This window comes from Aspergillus affinis (assembly GCF_023601865.1).
Source record: "Aspergillus affinis strain CMG 70 chromosome Unknown NODE_63_length_192884_cov_87_495086, whole genome shotgun sequence".
In the NCBI taxonomy this organism is placed as follows: Eukaryota; Fungi; Ascomycota; class Eurotiomycetes; order Eurotiales; family Aspergillaceae; genus Aspergillus; species Aspergillus affinis.
Genome location: NW_026515844.1, coordinates 128649 through 143936, shown reverse-complemented (window position 1 = coordinate 143936; position 15288 = coordinate 128649). Strand labels below are relative to the sequence as shown.

General features: G+C 53.7%; 5 protein-coding genes across 5 annotated transcripts; all 5 read right to left on the bottom strand.

The window, feature by feature from the left end:
- Positions 1 to 8: 8 nt before the first annotated feature.
- Positions 9 to 4903, bottom strand: KD926_009115 (uncharacterized protein; the record flags this gene model as incomplete). Its single annotated transcript, XM_053101718.1, has 11 exons — positions 9 to 344; positions 409 to 530; positions 603 to 1092; positions 1157 to 1629; positions 1703 to 2022; positions 2118 to 2161; positions 2794 to 3351; positions 3407 to 4050; positions 4104 to 4200; positions 4294 to 4580; positions 4690 to 4903. The coding sequence occupies 11 exons, from the start codon at positions 4901 to 4903 to the stop codon at positions 9 to 11; spliced, it is 3585 nt and encodes a 1194-aa protein (XP_052954753.1).
- A 355-nt stretch (positions 4904 to 5258) lies between these two features.
- On the bottom strand, positions 5259 to 6950 carry KD926_009114 (putative extracellular lipase; the record flags this gene model as incomplete). The annotated part of the gene is made up of 1 exon (XM_053101717.1): positions 5259 to 6950. One exon carries the CDS (start codon positions 6948 to 6950, stop codon positions 5259 to 5261), a length of 1692 nt encoding a protein of 563 aa, XP_052954752.1.
- A 950-nt stretch (positions 6951 to 7900) lies between these two features.
- Positions 7901 to 8581, bottom strand: KD926_009113 (UbiX family flavin prenyltransferase; the record flags this gene model as incomplete). The annotated part of the gene is made up of 1 exon (XM_053101716.1): positions 7901 to 8581. One exon carries the CDS (start codon positions 8579 to 8581, stop codon positions 7901 to 7903), a length of 681 nt encoding a protein of 226 aa, XP_052954751.1.
- A 311-nt stretch (positions 8582 to 8892) lies between these two features.
- On the bottom strand, positions 8893 to 11116 carry KD926_009112 (Zn(II)2Cys6 transcription factor; the record flags this gene model as incomplete). The annotated part of the gene is made up of 4 exons (XM_053101715.1): positions 8893 to 9862; positions 9923 to 10154; positions 10206 to 10462; positions 10509 to 11116. 4 exons carry the CDS (start codon positions 11114 to 11116, stop codon positions 8893 to 8895), a joined length of 2067 nt encoding a protein of 688 aa, XP_052954750.1.
- Positions 11117 to 11462: 346 nt separating this feature from the next.
- Positions 11463 to 13024, bottom strand: KD926_009111 (UbiD family decarboxylase; the record flags this gene model as incomplete). The annotated part of the gene is made up of 2 exons (XM_053101714.1): positions 11463 to 12002; positions 12056 to 13024. The coding sequence occupies 2 exons, from the start codon at positions 13022 to 13024 to the stop codon at positions 11463 to 11465; spliced, it is 1509 nt and encodes a 502-aa protein (XP_052954749.1).
- Between the last annotated feature and the right edge of the window lie 2264 nt (positions 13025 to 15288).

The following is a 15288-nucleotide window of genomic DNA, read 5'->3' as shown; positions in this document are numbered from 1 at the left end:
AAGATAGATCAAGCCCACGCGTCCCAGCTCAACCCATCCCGAAACTCCAAGCCCACCTGAGCACCTTCGTTTCCAACCAGATATCCGTCCAGACACGTCTCGTATGTCACCTTCGGCTGCTGACGGTAGAAGGCATCGTATCGGGCGTCCAGCGCCTGACGCAGACTCTGCACCGCTCCGTCCGGATGCAGAACCTCCCACGGCTTGATGCAGGTGGCGCCCTGGCAGGACTTGAGTACGAGAAGGAGAGCGTCGAGTCGGTTGATCAGGGCAGGGAGAGGGCGCGAGAGAAGGGACGTGCCATTCTTGGTCGTGTAGAGGTTGTGTAGTTGGTAAGGGTCCGTCTACTTAAAGTCAGTATATCGGGTCTTGATCAAACATGGCCATGCAAGAGGGGGAAACACGTACCGAGAGATCGTAGAGTTCGTGCTCGTTGGTACACCAGACCGAGTAGTAGAGGTTGTAATCCTCCCCAATAATGCGAGCCGACTTGTAGGTGTTGTTGGGCGTGTTGGTTGAACCGCCGGGGCCTGTTTTGCTGTTAACCTTTGAACTCCTAATATCCATCTCTCTATCGTTCAAGAGAGCAAAGGAAAACATACCAATGGTGGCATAGTCACCCTCAATGACTCCCCTTCCCCAATACTCCACCGTGACATGCTCATGCGCCACCGAAGCCGACGCAGTCTTCTTCAAAGGCATCGGCGTGCCATCAAAGTCCTTGCGCAACGGAATCCCCGCCAACTCGAAGAAGGTCGGCACCAGATCGATATGCGTCGACACGCTGTCCTCCGTCTGGCCTTCCGGGATGCCCGGTCCGCGGATATAGAACGGCACGCGGATGTCCTCTTCAAATCCCGTCGTCTTGCCTGGCGGCAGACGGTGCTGGCCGATGTGGAAGCCGTTGTCCGACGAGTAGATGATGTACGTGTTGTCGATCTCGTCGCTCTTTTCCAGTCGGTCAAGGAGCTGATCCACGAGCTCGTCGACGCTCTGGAGCGATCGCAGTCGCTGGCGGTAATAATGGTCTTCGTAGTCGATCACGGTCTGGTTCTTGAGAGGGAGGTTTCGCAGCCAGCTGGGTCCGGTGTACTGCATTTCTCGTTATCCATGTGAGTCCCCAGAAAGCGAAAGCATTGAAGACGGGGAGACATACGTTAGTAGGGTTAAAGCTCGGCGTGCGAGGCACCTTCGCATCGGCAAACAGATGCGCATGTCGCGGCGCCGAAACCGGCTCGCCCATGATCGTCGGACTGGACGCCCCCAGCTTATCAATGTTCGAGTGCGGCGCGATGGGCGACACCGTCAGGAAGAACGGCCGATCGCCCTCCAGAGCGTCATCCAGGAACCCCAGCGCCTTCTCGGTGATCACGTCCGTCGTGTACTGGCCCTCGTAGCTGCGCGGCGGCTCGTGGTTCCGCTGGTAGGTCGAGTTGTAGTAGGAGTAGGTGAAGGGATCGAGCAGGAAGTCGGAGCCGTTGAAGCCCTTGACGAAGGGATCGTTATAGCTGGTGACGCTGTGCGCGTTGAACAGCTTGCCCGTGTAGAAGGTGTTATAGCCGGCCTGTTGCAGCCAGACGGGGAACCACTCGTCGTTGAACCCTTGCGAGACGAATTTCGGGTATCCGCCTACGGAACCGTTAGCTCTGCATGTCGGGGGACTCTACATGGCTTAAAATATGTCAATTGCTCGAATACATACCCCATGGTGGACTCACGTCCGTGACATTCGTGTTATGCGCCTGTCGCCCCGTCCACAGACTCACGCGCGACGGACAGCACAGCGCCGTTGTCACGAAATGATTCGTAAAGTCAATGCCCTTCTCCTTGATGCGATGCAGAATACTCGGCGTGTAGGCGGGCGAATTAAGCTGCAGATCCTGGTCGTCCGTCAACACGAAGAGGAAGTTGGGCGGTTTGCCCTTCCCCAGGGTTTGCTGGGAGGTGGCTTGTGAGACGGCCAGGCCGGAGAGTGCGGCCAATGCAGTGATCTTCATGATGCAGAAATGGACAGGAATTGGCCTGGATCTGGTTGAGGGGTGTATAGCTGGACGAGGTGTCTCTATATATGTCGTCGAAGATATGTACAAGCTACCACAATGTATAGATTAACTGACAGATGGCGCGTGAAGTCGACGGGATGATGCCATAGCAACTGTTCCTGAGTCGGTTAGAAGAAGTCAGAGCTCTGGAGGGCCTCCATCGCAGGGACGTTTTCCCATTCGAATGCTCGCAGACGAATGCAAGGGGTGGCTCGGCTACGACGAGGGCCCACCGGATGATGCTATTGCCGACGATCGTGCAGATTCAGTGGGGAGAAGTCGGAACTTCTCTTTTTAGTGGGATATTGCATCACGATCGTCCAATAAGCAGATCATCGGGGTAGGGATCACCGGTGGAGTGGATTCATCTGTGTTCATACTGGGTGTAGTTGTGTTCGGGGGTTCCTCGGGATGAAACTATTGATCTCTTGTTGCTGGACCATTTGCCAAATTATTTATTCCAAAAAGTTACACCTTGAGCAACAATTTGAGGCATCCTCTACGACTCAATCCTGAAACCTGTCCATGCAATTAATTGATTAAGGAACTGGAGAAAACGAAGGGAGAAAAAGGCTCCACCGCGGCCCGATTACGTGCTCGACTCTAAGATGAGCTCATCTGCTAAGGAATCACCAGGAATCGCTAACGTAACCGAGATACCTGAACGCAGAGGGCTTCAAGCAATGCAGTCCTCCGTACGAATGACAGGAAGCGATCACCGCCATGTATCCTTCTGTGTTTTCCCACTGACTCCGCAGCCACCGGCCACGCTAAGGCTGCGATTCGGCTCGCTCTCCCATGTCACCGCGCCATTCTGCACGCGAATATACTTGTACTCGAACGTTTTGTGCACCGGCACGTTGACCGTGCCGTACCACAGCGGGTTGCTGCTCGTGTAGCGGTCCGCGCTCAATGCGATCGCACTTGACGGGCTCCAGGATCCCAGCTCTGCGATCGAGCCGACCACCTTGATGTCCTGGCCATAGACCGTCGTGGCCGTCACCTCGAACGTGACGGCCACCGCCGTGGACGAGGTGCAGGGGACCGACGTGCCCGGGGTATCCCCGATAGCCGGCCAGCTGGTGACGGCGACGCTGGAGTACGTCCCCGTTGCGGAGGTGGCGGTGCACTTGGTCGGCAGGGATGTCGCCGCGGTCTCGCCCCAGGATGGCGGCACCACGGCGCTGCGACGACGGTTGGCCGTTAGCAGAGCGGCGTATGACCAGGTGAGATCGCGTGCCGACGTCTGCTTGCCGTCTGCTCGGGTGATCTGTTCGGCCATGGACCCGTTGGAAGCGGCATAGGTTTGCTGTGACGTGGTTAGACTTGATCCGATACTACGTAGTGAGGGCAAGGCAACGTACCGCGACACTCACGAACCCGTCCGCGTAAGTCTTGACGGCATTAACCAAGCTCGTATACGTCGCGCTCGAAGATGTATAACTTCCCACGCTGGCCGAACTGTCCAACGCCTGAAAGAACGGCAACGACACGTCGGTGATGCTCAACTGGCCTAACTTATCCCACTGATAGAGCGCATCGTACAGCTGCTCCGCCGCGGCCAGCGTCGTCAGGAACCACGGATTTCCCCCGTAGTAGACGTCTTCGGCGTAGCGACCCACGGCGACAGCCTCGTTGGCCTTACGACCCGAGTTGATGGCATAGATAGACCGGAACGAATCCACCACGGCCTTGTGGTTCGCCAGAGCGCGCGACGAGCACGGCTGGAAGGTCACGTCGTCGCACGCCGCGGCCGGGTCGAAGGTGTGAATGCTACCCAGCAACGTGTTGGCGTCTTTGCCGGTTCGTCCGCCGCCGAAGTTCGCGAGAATGTACTTGCCTGATCCCGACCAGAAGGATTGCAGGTAGCATCGGATCTGGGGAGCCTGCGAGTCGCAGTATGAGCACGACGCGCCGACGCTTTTGGCGAAGGCACTGCCTTCGACGAGAGCGCGATGCGACACGGCGATGGTAAAGAAGGAGGATCCCTGCACTTCTTCCCAGAGGTCTGCTCTTCTTTAGTTCATTCATCCTGGGCAGAAAAGAGGAGGAGGAGCTCACCAAACCCGGTCTGGTTCCAATACTGCGCCACATACGACAAATCATTCCGTACAATCGGCCAGACGATATCCTTTGCCACGGCCGTGTAACCGTTGTCCTGCAGAGCTAGTCAGTCATTCCGCCTGCACCACCGTTATTCCCATTCCCTTAGAAAGACCCAACACACAGAGAGATGGGGAAGGAAACGTACAACTAGCCACTCCCCAAAGCCCACCAGCGCTGTAGCCCTCAGCGCCGGCCCGTCTCGCTGCGGCCGACCCCATCCACCAGTGAAGGCGCTCTCGTCGGCGTTGAACTTGGCCTCGCCGAGACCCGCGCCGCTAGCTAAATCCCCGGACGGGTTCGACACGCCCTGGATGCGGGCCTGCGAGGTGACATACTGCTCGATGGTGGGCAGGAGTGCCGTGTCACCGTCGCGGAACAGGTCGATCAGGGTTTTGAGGACCAGACCAGAGTCGCGAGTCCAGGTGTAGAAGTCTATAGAATGTATTAGGAGGCAGTTCGGCATCCGAAGGCAATTTGGAGGGACAAGAAGATTCTTTCAAGAGATAATTGTTGGAACGAAAGCTGAAGAGAGAGAACGTACAATCAGGATTACTCCGGCTCGGACTCGCAATCACGACACCAGAGCGCGCACCCGGCACCCAGGCCCCGTCGGCGCCGATATTATTCAAGATCGCGGTGCGAGAGATTCCTTGCTCCTGCTCGAGCCATGTGTCGAGACTGGACTGACGAGGGTAGAGAGATGGAACAGCGAAGGAGGGGGAAATGAAGGCCAGTAGTAAACTTAGCGATCTCATGGTGAAAAGACACGAGGGCAAAGATTGAAAGAGAGATGGAGGATAGATGCTCTCAAAAAGAACCACGGGGGGTGATCAATTTATAGACAAAGAAGGAATCAGGCCACTGGGCCTCTCGCCTGAAGACAGCCCCTTGTATAGCAGGGTATATAGACTCGACTAGACTAAGGTATGTACAACTCCGACGCCAATCGTCGCCTCGGCCTGCAGCCACCAATCTATAATATTCCCGGGGAATCGCCGTCCCCTGTCAATCATCCCCGCTTGACCTGCAGAACTTGGCCTGCGTGATCTTTCTTCATCTCTTTCTCCTAAGCGAGCCGACAAAAAGGCTAGTTAGACCGACACCAGGTCCCTATATGTGGAAAGAATCCACATTATCTAAAATAAATTGGTATGCCTCCGATCGGAAATCGTCCTTCAGCAAGTTTCCTGAATTTGCCTTGAAGTTCATCAGCTGCTGGTCCTCGCTCCACTGCGGCCACTCCATAAAGTTGCCTCGTCGCGAGTTCGGGTCCAGGTCGTACACGAAGCTGAAGTAATACGTGTGGATGGACCGCGACGCATAGTTGGGCAGAATACCGTAGAAGACCTGCAGGATGTCGCTGCCATGGAACGTGCCCATGACCGGCGTGCCGTAGTCGTAGGACGACAAGTAGGACCAACTCGGCACGTCCGGATGTGCTTCGTGCGTAAATTTGAGCAGCGCACGGCGAGTCAGCGTGAATGTCAGATCACCCAGGATGGCGGCTAGGCGCTTGAACTGCGGATACCAGTTGTTGAAAATTCCCGTGCGAAACGGGGAACCGTCCGTGCTGATGCTGGAGTAGGTGCTGACGAGTTCCTTCAACTGCGCCTGCGACGCGCCATGGAAGAAGTACTTCTTGAAGTAGCTCTCCAGGTCGTCGGTCGTCGTGATGTTCGATTGGAACAGTGCGAACAGCGTGCCCTCGTCCTCCTGGTCACCGATGATGAACGGCACCTTCGCATATTTCCCTTGCTTGCCCAGTACATCCGGACTGTCGGTCAGCACCTTGCCGTCCGGTCGAGGCAGATACGACAGCGCCACTGAGTGGTAGCTCAACAGTCCCGGCACCGAGTTAGCCGCGTTGAGGAAGTCAGTGTACTCCAGCCCACGCAAACACTCCAGCGTGTCGTCCGCCGAGTCGCATCCGGCGTAGTCCACTACCTTATCATATACTACCTGTCCCTTAGCGCTGTCCACCGGGTCCGCCGGCACGGCGCCGCCCGAGTTCATGATGGCGCCGCGGAACAAAGGCTTGCCCTTGTAATCGATGTCTCCGCCGTACAGCAGCATCTGGTCGAACACGGAGATGGCGCCGGCGGACTCGCCCCAGATAGTTACCTTCTCGGGATCGCCGCCAAACTCGCCGATGTTATCGGCCACCCATTCCAGGGCGGCACGCTGGTCCAGCAGACCCAGGTTTGACGCGCCGTCGGCCAGGATCTCCTTGCCCGGCATGAAGCCGAAGCCGCCCACGCGGTAGCTGATGGCCACAAACACGATTGGCATATCCTTATCTATGGAGCTGCGCACCAGCGGCGCGCCGTCATACATGAACGACGAGCCTAGTTCAAACCCACCGCCGTATATCCACACCAACACGGGCAGCTTGCTGTCTGCCGTCGTACCGGTCGGCCGGCGAATGTTCACGGACAGGCAGTCCTCACCAGCGTTGGTCACCTTCTGGAAGATGGGAATATTGGCGAGCATGCCCACCACCGACCCAGGAAATTCGGTGTTGTCCGTCGAGAAGAAGAATTGCGGACATGACATGGCGATGCCTGTCGCCTCGACGGTGCCTAGCGAGGACTCTATCGGCTTGGGCGGCTTCAATCGCAGCGACCCGGTCGGCGGCTGCGCGAACGGCACACCATTGAAGCTCTCAACCCGAGACCCCGAGCTTCCCACGATGGTAGCCTCGGGGTGTGCGATGGTCACGGTGGGCGCGGCGCGCTTGGCAGGCGCGGCCAGGGCCGGGGAGACAACCAGCAAAGACAGGAGGAAGGAAGAAATGAAGATCATGATGCCGGGTGGAGACCTGATCGCGGTGAATTAAAAAAAAAAAAAAGAACTCCTCATTTGGAGGGGGGAACCAGGTCGATCTATATCTACATGGCGGACTGACTAGTTCATTCACTGGCGTTCCTGCTCATGTTCATCCCTTTCTTGGCTTCCATGGCCGTTCTGCTCTTTCTCGTTCATCAGGATCATCCATGTGGCTCCTCGGTTGGTGACCATTCTGAATCGTATCATTTCCAGCTCGTCGGCCAGAATAGACGAGGATGTCCCTGATTCTAGGCAGCCGGGTGCATGTCAAGTCACGGATGCTGTGCGAGACCTACCTCGTGGACAAGGATCCCAAGGTCAGCCGATAGCAAGACAGGGGTCCCCTGAGAACCCAAGAATAGCAGAGACACTGCAAGTAGAGACCGCAACACGTGAAGAACCGAGGTCGGAATTAAATCAGCACGGTGACTTTGCAGTTGTTCGAGAGAATTAGGGCATCTCCGCCCCATCCGAGTTGAGCGACAGGGGCAGAGAATGCAACGGTTGGCCGTCATTCTGCAGCCGGGGAACAGCTAGGATCCTTAGCCCGTCAGCATTCACCCCAGAAGCCAGGAGGAGAAATCAATTCCACTTCCTTCATCCACTTCTCACTCTCCACCGGCCGATTCTGCGGGGTCAAACGCGGGGAAATTCCTCAGGCTTCGGATGCGATCGGCGGTTGTCCAACTCAATTCCCTCACTTCACAGGTCGTCCTCGTTTGCCCAGCCAAATAGCGTCAACTCTCGTCGGGGTCGGTTCGCACCCGATGCTGGCTGGTGCCTGGCACGCTTTCCTCTTTCCCCTCTTCGTCCCCTGAGCGAGGTGCAATCCAAGAAAGTCTATCGTGATAATATGTCTATTATACAGAAAGTCGAGTCTAGGGTATAAGCCAAAAAAAAAAAAATCGTCGGGCGCTGTTCACTAATCATTTCTCCCACCCGTTCCACCGCTCGAAATCGCCCGTGTCCAAGTCAAAAAGATCCAGCATGCGTCCGACGCTTTGATCAACCAGCTCTTCCAGCCCGCCGGCCTTGATGTAGAAGGCCGGCACAGGTGGAAAAATAATGGCACCGGCCCGAGTCACCTCCAGCATATTCCGAAGATGAATCTCACTCAACGGCGTCTCGCGCGCCACCAGTACCAAGCGTCGGCGTTCCTTCAGCATGACGTCGGCCGTACGCGAGATCAAATCGTCGCAGAACCCCGTGTAAATGGCTGCCAAACTCTTCATGCTGCAGGGCACCACAATCATTCCGTCGGTGCGATAGGAGCCGCTGGCAATCGGAGCCGCCATGTCATTGATGTTGTGGACATGGTCTGCCAGCGCTTTCACGTTCGACGGATGGTAATCCGTCTCGTATTTGATCGTTGCCTCGGCCCATTTACTCAAGACTAGATGGGTTTCCACGTTCAGACGCCGTAGCGCAACGAGAACCTTGATGCCGAGAACTGCCCCTGTCGCTCCGGTCATAGCAACCACAATGCGACGGCGCCTGGCCGGCGGGGGATTGGCGGGACGAGACTGACTCACATCCATTTCGGTCGGGCTAGGAGGGGTCCGAGTGGAGGAGGGCGTTGAGGAGCCCGAGAAGATGGAATCAAGCATGTGTTCGTGTTTGTCGGTGGATAATAGTGATGACTGACTGCTGCGTCGCAACGTGAGAAGTGATGGTCAAGGGATGATGATGATGCTGATGATCTGTTCGAACCCGGTCAGTCCAGAGAGAAGACTATATTTATAAAACCGAGTGGCGCGAGTGTCGCCCACTTTGGCCTGTCAATTTCTGATGTTTCAAATTCCATTGTCGAGGTCCCGAGGATCCGAGCCCCCGAGGGCGCCGACGGCGACATCCGCCCCGTTTCAACTACAGAAAGCCATTTTCCTGCGAAAAATCGAATAGAGGCACTGCCAGTCCCTCAGTGAAAATACTTTGGGTATTTTGAGATCTGGTCCTTACCATTCATGATCGAGTCCAGGTACGAGATCGGTGATACTCCCGTCTGGTCCAAAGTTCCATATCCCTCGGGGAACACAGGATAAAACCTATGGTAATGGGCAAGACTTGTCAGCAGCAGAACAACCCACACAGCGGTGGAGACTGACTGGTTTTCTGGAAATAACGCTTCCAAGTATGGAGGATTTTCACCGGGATGGCCTTGTTCCTTGCTCTGATCCAGAGCGTTCCCCACCGCGTTGCGCAGGGTAATCAAGGCCCGGATGTGCCGTTCCGACAGCCACTGGCCGTTCTGCGAGGCCGCGTTGCCTACGCTGCCCACCGACCCGGCGGCAGAGAACACTTCGATGACCTGTTGCTGCAGGTCGCGGCATTCCGCGTCGTTCCGGGTTTCTTCCCAGATGCACAGCAACAATGTCGAGCTGAGCACCGTGTGCACCATCGACCAGCTCCGCAGGGGCACGATGCTCAAGGCTTGAAATTCGAGAAATGCTTTGGAAGCATCTATCAGACTGGTCTTCGCGCGTGCTCGTAAAATGTCGTACGACGGCTCCCCCCGAATTTGAGAGCTTTTGAGCGCCGGGCGGCTTAGGACCGAACTGGCAAGCGAGAGATGCATTTTCAAGGCCAGATGCTCCAGATTATGATGTAACGTTCTGCAGTCCCCGCGGTTGCGTAGGTGCGGCTGGGCACGCTGGAAGACTCCATCCAGGGAGTTCAGCATCTCAAGTGCGTGAGTGACTTCCTGCGCATCGCGAGCTTCGCTGGTGGTAATCTGCAGCGCTATTCGACACATGTAGTGCATGATTTCGGTAAAAGATAGATCCATTCGGTTGAAAATCGAGTTGTCCGGCGTCCAGCCGGCAATCGATACGACCGGAGGTCGATCGTAGCATAGGCAGAGCAGGCTGTCTTGCCACACAGTGGTGAACCTACACCAGTCAGCCGCTGATGCAGATGAGAACCCCGGTGAACGCATAATCGCTAATTACCACAACTTCCGGGCTTTCAATTGAATATATCCAGGCAGTCGCGCGGTGCTCCTCTCCGTGTGCAGACCCAGCGTCTGGGCCAATCGAACCGTAGTCCCAAGCAGAGCCCATGCCGCTTCCGACTGACCATTATTTTGTAGAGTGTTTCCCACGATCAACATGGTCTGAATGATATCCATCGACGGTCGGAAGAGAAAGTTGGCCAGACGAAGAGCCTGGAATGATCGGCGGGCTAACTCGTCTTGTTAGAGGCACATTTCGCCCAGCTAGAAAGCCAACTCACCAAAATCATGGCAGACTTCCGTTCGCTGCGGATGTTCTAAATCAGAATAATGAGCACCCGCAGCCAACGTCGCAAGCAACAAGCTGATATGCCCAATTGATCGATCTGTGGCCCATTTGTCCGATATCTGGGAACTGTCCCCGAATTCACCTGAGGCATATGCATTGAGATAAGTACAAAGATCGACCTCGAACCGCTCAATGTCCACCAGGATAGGGTTGAATGGGTAAGCCGATAGACGGTAGAAATGGAAGAACCTGCCCAGCGTTAGCCACGGACCTGACAGAGGGAGCTCCCACGCACTTCAACACCTCTGTCCGCTGCGGAATGATCCGAACAAGCTCTTGCCACCGTTCCTCCGGCGTCTTGGGTTCCATAAACGGGTAACTGCCATAAGTGTTTTGCAAGCCAAGAACCGAGCCAACCTCGTGGGCGATCGACCCGCTGGCATCGTGCGTGCGATTGCGCACGATTGACACGACCGAGTTATCTCCCGAATAGATATACTCGTTCTCCGGCCCATCCGACGATTGCAAGGAGGCACTCGCGGCCTGGTCCGGAGGCCGTACTTGCGAGCTCGACTGCCGGGGTGTCGGCGGTCTCGACGCCATGATCGACTGCGGTGTCACGGCATCTCCAGGCGCCCATGTGTTCAGGTCAGGCGGAGAATTAAAGCGTCCCTCCGCGGGATGATTCGTTTGGGCGTTGGATTCTTCTACATCGTACGCGCAGATCTCCGGATGCCCGCGTCTGCGACAGGTCTTGCACGGCTGTGTGCTGTCGCATTTCACCTTCCGTTGGCGACAGGGATAGCAGGCCTTTTGCTCGCGTTGCTGCTTGCGTTTCAACCCCAGTACTCGGTCGATCTCCTGTCGGTTGAGATGATGATTATTATTATTATTGGCGGCCATTTTCCGACGGGTGTCTTGGTGTCTTGGACAGAAGGCTTGGTTGCATCGCTCGGCTCTTCGGAGCGTCGCTGAGTCAGGGCTGAGTCAGATCATTCTGTTTGGGGCATGTGGCGACAGTCATGGTCGCCTGAATGCTCAGGAATACTTTTCATGGCTTGCTGTGTTGATTCAACTCTAGCAACACTGACAGGAAGCTTGTTTGGAAATCGAGCTGATAGTTGTTTAAACCTTAAGATGAACTGTGAGTGTCTTTCATATTTATCATTAACATGTTCTTCTATATAACTCTATCATATCTATACAAATATCCCCTAATATAACAATCTAAACCAACAAAGCATATTATCTACTGCAGCTTGCTAAATCCCATCTTCTCCCAGCTGTTCTGCACCCTTTGCTTGAGCTCATCCGGGTAGGAACTCCTGAAGTCGGCCGCCTCCCAGTCCCGACCGGTGGTATACTCCGTAGGCATCAGAGCATCAGAAACCACCTTGCCTCCCTGCGCCTTGGGGCCATTTCCATGCGACATGTACGGCACGAGCGGGAAGCCGCGGACGTCTTCGTACAAGGTCTCGTCCATTCCAGGGCGACAGCGCGTGGAGAATGCCCACATCACATCCTTGCCGTCGTACACATCGATGTCGTCGCCTACCAACACGAGTCGGTGGATGGTGTATCCGGCCTTGTGGTTGAAAACGAGGTCTCCGACCTTCTTGCGGAATTCGAGGGAAGTGAGCTTCAGACTGCGCAGCTTGGCTGTGTCGACTCGCAGCGCAACCCAAGTCACTTGAGATTCGAAGGGCGCGAAGGCATCGGTGATGGGGAGGTTGTTCTGCTGGCAGATTTTGCGAATCTCAGCCGCGGCCAGGGATCCGATCATCGTGTGCTGGTGCCAGTTAGCTATTATCCTACAGCTCGAGTACGGTCTAGGAAACATACCGTTTCATCGGCCAATCGACCGCAGGACGACATAGGGAGGATTGGGTTATTCCGATAGGTGATGCGGTTCACCTTGTATTTGGGACAAACATGCGCGTCCCCAGGAAACACATAGCCGTGCATTTCACCGAATGGGCCCTCGGGAACACTTTCGGTGATGGACAAGGTACCCTCGAGGACGATTTCCGACGTGGCCGGAACGTACAGATCGTTTGTGTCACACTTGACCAGCTCCAGGGAAGAACCGGTCATGGCGCCCACGTATCCCGCCTCCGTTACGCCGTCGGGAATGGGCATGCTGGATGCCATGATGGCCGCGGGCGGGACACCAAAAGCCAGAGTCCAGGGGATGTCTCGCCCTTTCTTCTTCCACATCTCGTAGATCTGCCAGATGTGCTGAGGCGGGATCACCAGGCCGGTTAAATGTTTCTCGTCGTACACCATGGCACGAGCGATGGACCAGTTGGTCCATTTTCCATCGGGCGACTGGACAATATGCATGCCGTAGGTCTGAATATATTTACCACCATCGGATTGATGAATGAGCGGAGCAGGTAGCTTGGTCAGGTCAATTTGACTCTCTTCAAGGACGTTCTCCTTGCAAGGCCCGGTAGTCACGATCGTCGGCTGGATGGGAGGCATGCTGCTGGCAGACAGCATCTTGTCAAGGATTTCACGCATGGATGCGGTCGGAGGCAGGGCAAGGTGGCGAGCGAGACGGCCGTAACGATCAGCGGAGGACTTTCTCAGGGAACCCGGGGCACCCAGGATGCGGAAGAGGCCGTTCTGCGTGCCGATGACATTGTTGAACAATGGTGCCTTGTCGTTGGTCTCGCAGACGAGTCGGGTGATGGCTGCAGCCTCGAGATTCGGATCGACAGGGGTATCAATCTCGACAAGGTCGTCGTCTTCCTTGAGGGCGTCGACGAAAGATCGGAAGCAAAGATGAGGTTGTTGCTGTTCAGACATGACTGCGGTTTGATCTTCGTGATAACGATGAACTTGAGTCCGTTGTTCGACTTGACAGGGGTTTCCAAAGACTCAACTTATATAATTGAGACATCTTTGTTGGTCGGATCAGACGGAACCAGAAATGGAAACTGGGATGTTACGTGTTTCTGGATCGGACTATACAATGATGTTTTGAAACTCGGAGCTTCGGGGGCTCGGGGTATCGGAAACCCACACCGGGGAACTCTCGGGTTCCCGGTCCAGTCGTCGGTCCCTGGACGTTTGAACTCACTTGAATACAAGGCTAGTGTCTTTCAAGGCGGGCCGAGTTAGCATCTCGTAAGGGAGGCAGTTCTGCTGGCTTGCCGCTATCCGTCATTGTCCTCGCATCGAAAGCGTCTTCATTTATGGCATATCTCTGGTCTCTACTAGCAGTTCCTTGAAGACCTGTAATTCAGCTACAATCAATAAGCGTAGTTATCTGATTTCTGCTATGAGAATCTTCTTAATATTCCTCTTCTGTCAATTTCATTATCTTGGTCAAATCTTTGAACTATATATACTGCCCGATCGAGCCAATTCCGAACACTTCCCAATGTTCTATTGCTAATATTGTTCGTAGAGAGACATCTTCTTCATATATCTTTCGGTCTACTCCAATTAGATGAACTTTGTTCAAATACTCATTTTCAAAAGGACTTGGAAATCCATCGGTGAACTGATTATCTACAATCAGCACCCCGGCCTCACAGGGATGCTATCACGTGAATACCACCGAGCTCGTCCAATCCGAGGAGGTCCATTTGGTCACAAATTCTTTGCATGAAGAGTTGTATTTTGTTTGCTAGCTGAAGTCCAAGAATAGGTCATGTCCCAAACATGCATTGAAGAAAATTTGTTTTTAGTAGGATGATGAACGTCAAAGGAAAACGGTGTTTTGGCTGTGGATCAAAGAAAACCAAATCAAGACCATACAACAGGAATCGATTCATCTCGAAAAAGGGCCGATTCAGCATGGAAATACGCATTGTACTTTGAGTTTTTAACCCGCAAAATGCAAGAATACGGTATACAGCAGGAATATATCTATAATATAGACGAAAAGGGCTTCTTAATCAGAGTGCTTAGTAAAGCGAAAAGAATCTTCTCTAAGCAATCATTTGAGCAGAATGGCTTACAGCAACGGCTTCAGGATGATAATCGCGAGTGGATTACTACGATTGCTTGTATCTGCGCGAATGGGATCTCACTGTCTCCGGGTCTTATATACCAAGGCGCCTCTTCAAAGCTTCAAGACACGTGGTTTCAAAACTTCGATCCTTCTCTTCATCCTTGTTTCTTTGCATCTTCACCTTCCGGATGGACGAATGATGAGCTCGGATACGCATAGCTGCGAGATGTATTCGATCGAGAGACCAAAGATAAAGCAAGGAGATGTTGGAGACTTCTTATTCTCGATAGCCACGGATCTCATGTCAATATGAAGTTTTTCGATTATTAAGACAAAGGGAAGGTGGTAGGTAGGCGTATCATGGCTGATTAATAAACAGAAGAGGTTTAAGCTATATACATGACTTTCTCAACTGTCTGATCTATTCCACTCCTTGCACCCTCGTCATTAAGGGTCCACCGTACCATCCTTCTATTAGTTTTTGATCTGGTCCCAGTGTAATACTAGACGTTTTGGAGGCCTTTGTAGAGATTGGGATACCAAGGGAATCAGCAACTGCGCCGGCTTACAGCTGGTATTGTTTGGGTAATGCCGTTTGAAAATAAGTCTTCCAATAAGAAAAAAATCAAGAAATAGCATATTAGATACAACACTAGGCAACCCAAAGGCACGCAACAACAAAAGCAACGTACTTGTGATATCGGGGAGTTTACTGCGTCCGATATTCAAGTAAAAGAAGCTGGTATGTATACTCGGCTTTTTGTCACACAATCCCTTGGTATCAACGCGATACTAAAATTTGGATATTAGCTCACCCATATTAGTATAGAAAAAAAACAAGAAAGTTAACATACTATTGCCGGTAGCCATATTTGATATGGTTTTTTTGCATTTATCGCAATCTTCACATTTCTTGCGAAACTCCTTTTTTCTCGGTTTCGGTTTTTCTCCGTATATCCGACCTTTTCAAGAGTCCAGATCGTGCACAAACGGCAGATATTGCCTCTTCACGACTATTGGTATGTATTTATAGATTAGTCACTGCTTATTATTAGAATCTGGTTTGAGGTGTTTTTCTGCTCTTCTCATTCGTCCAATCTGTTTGAGGGAT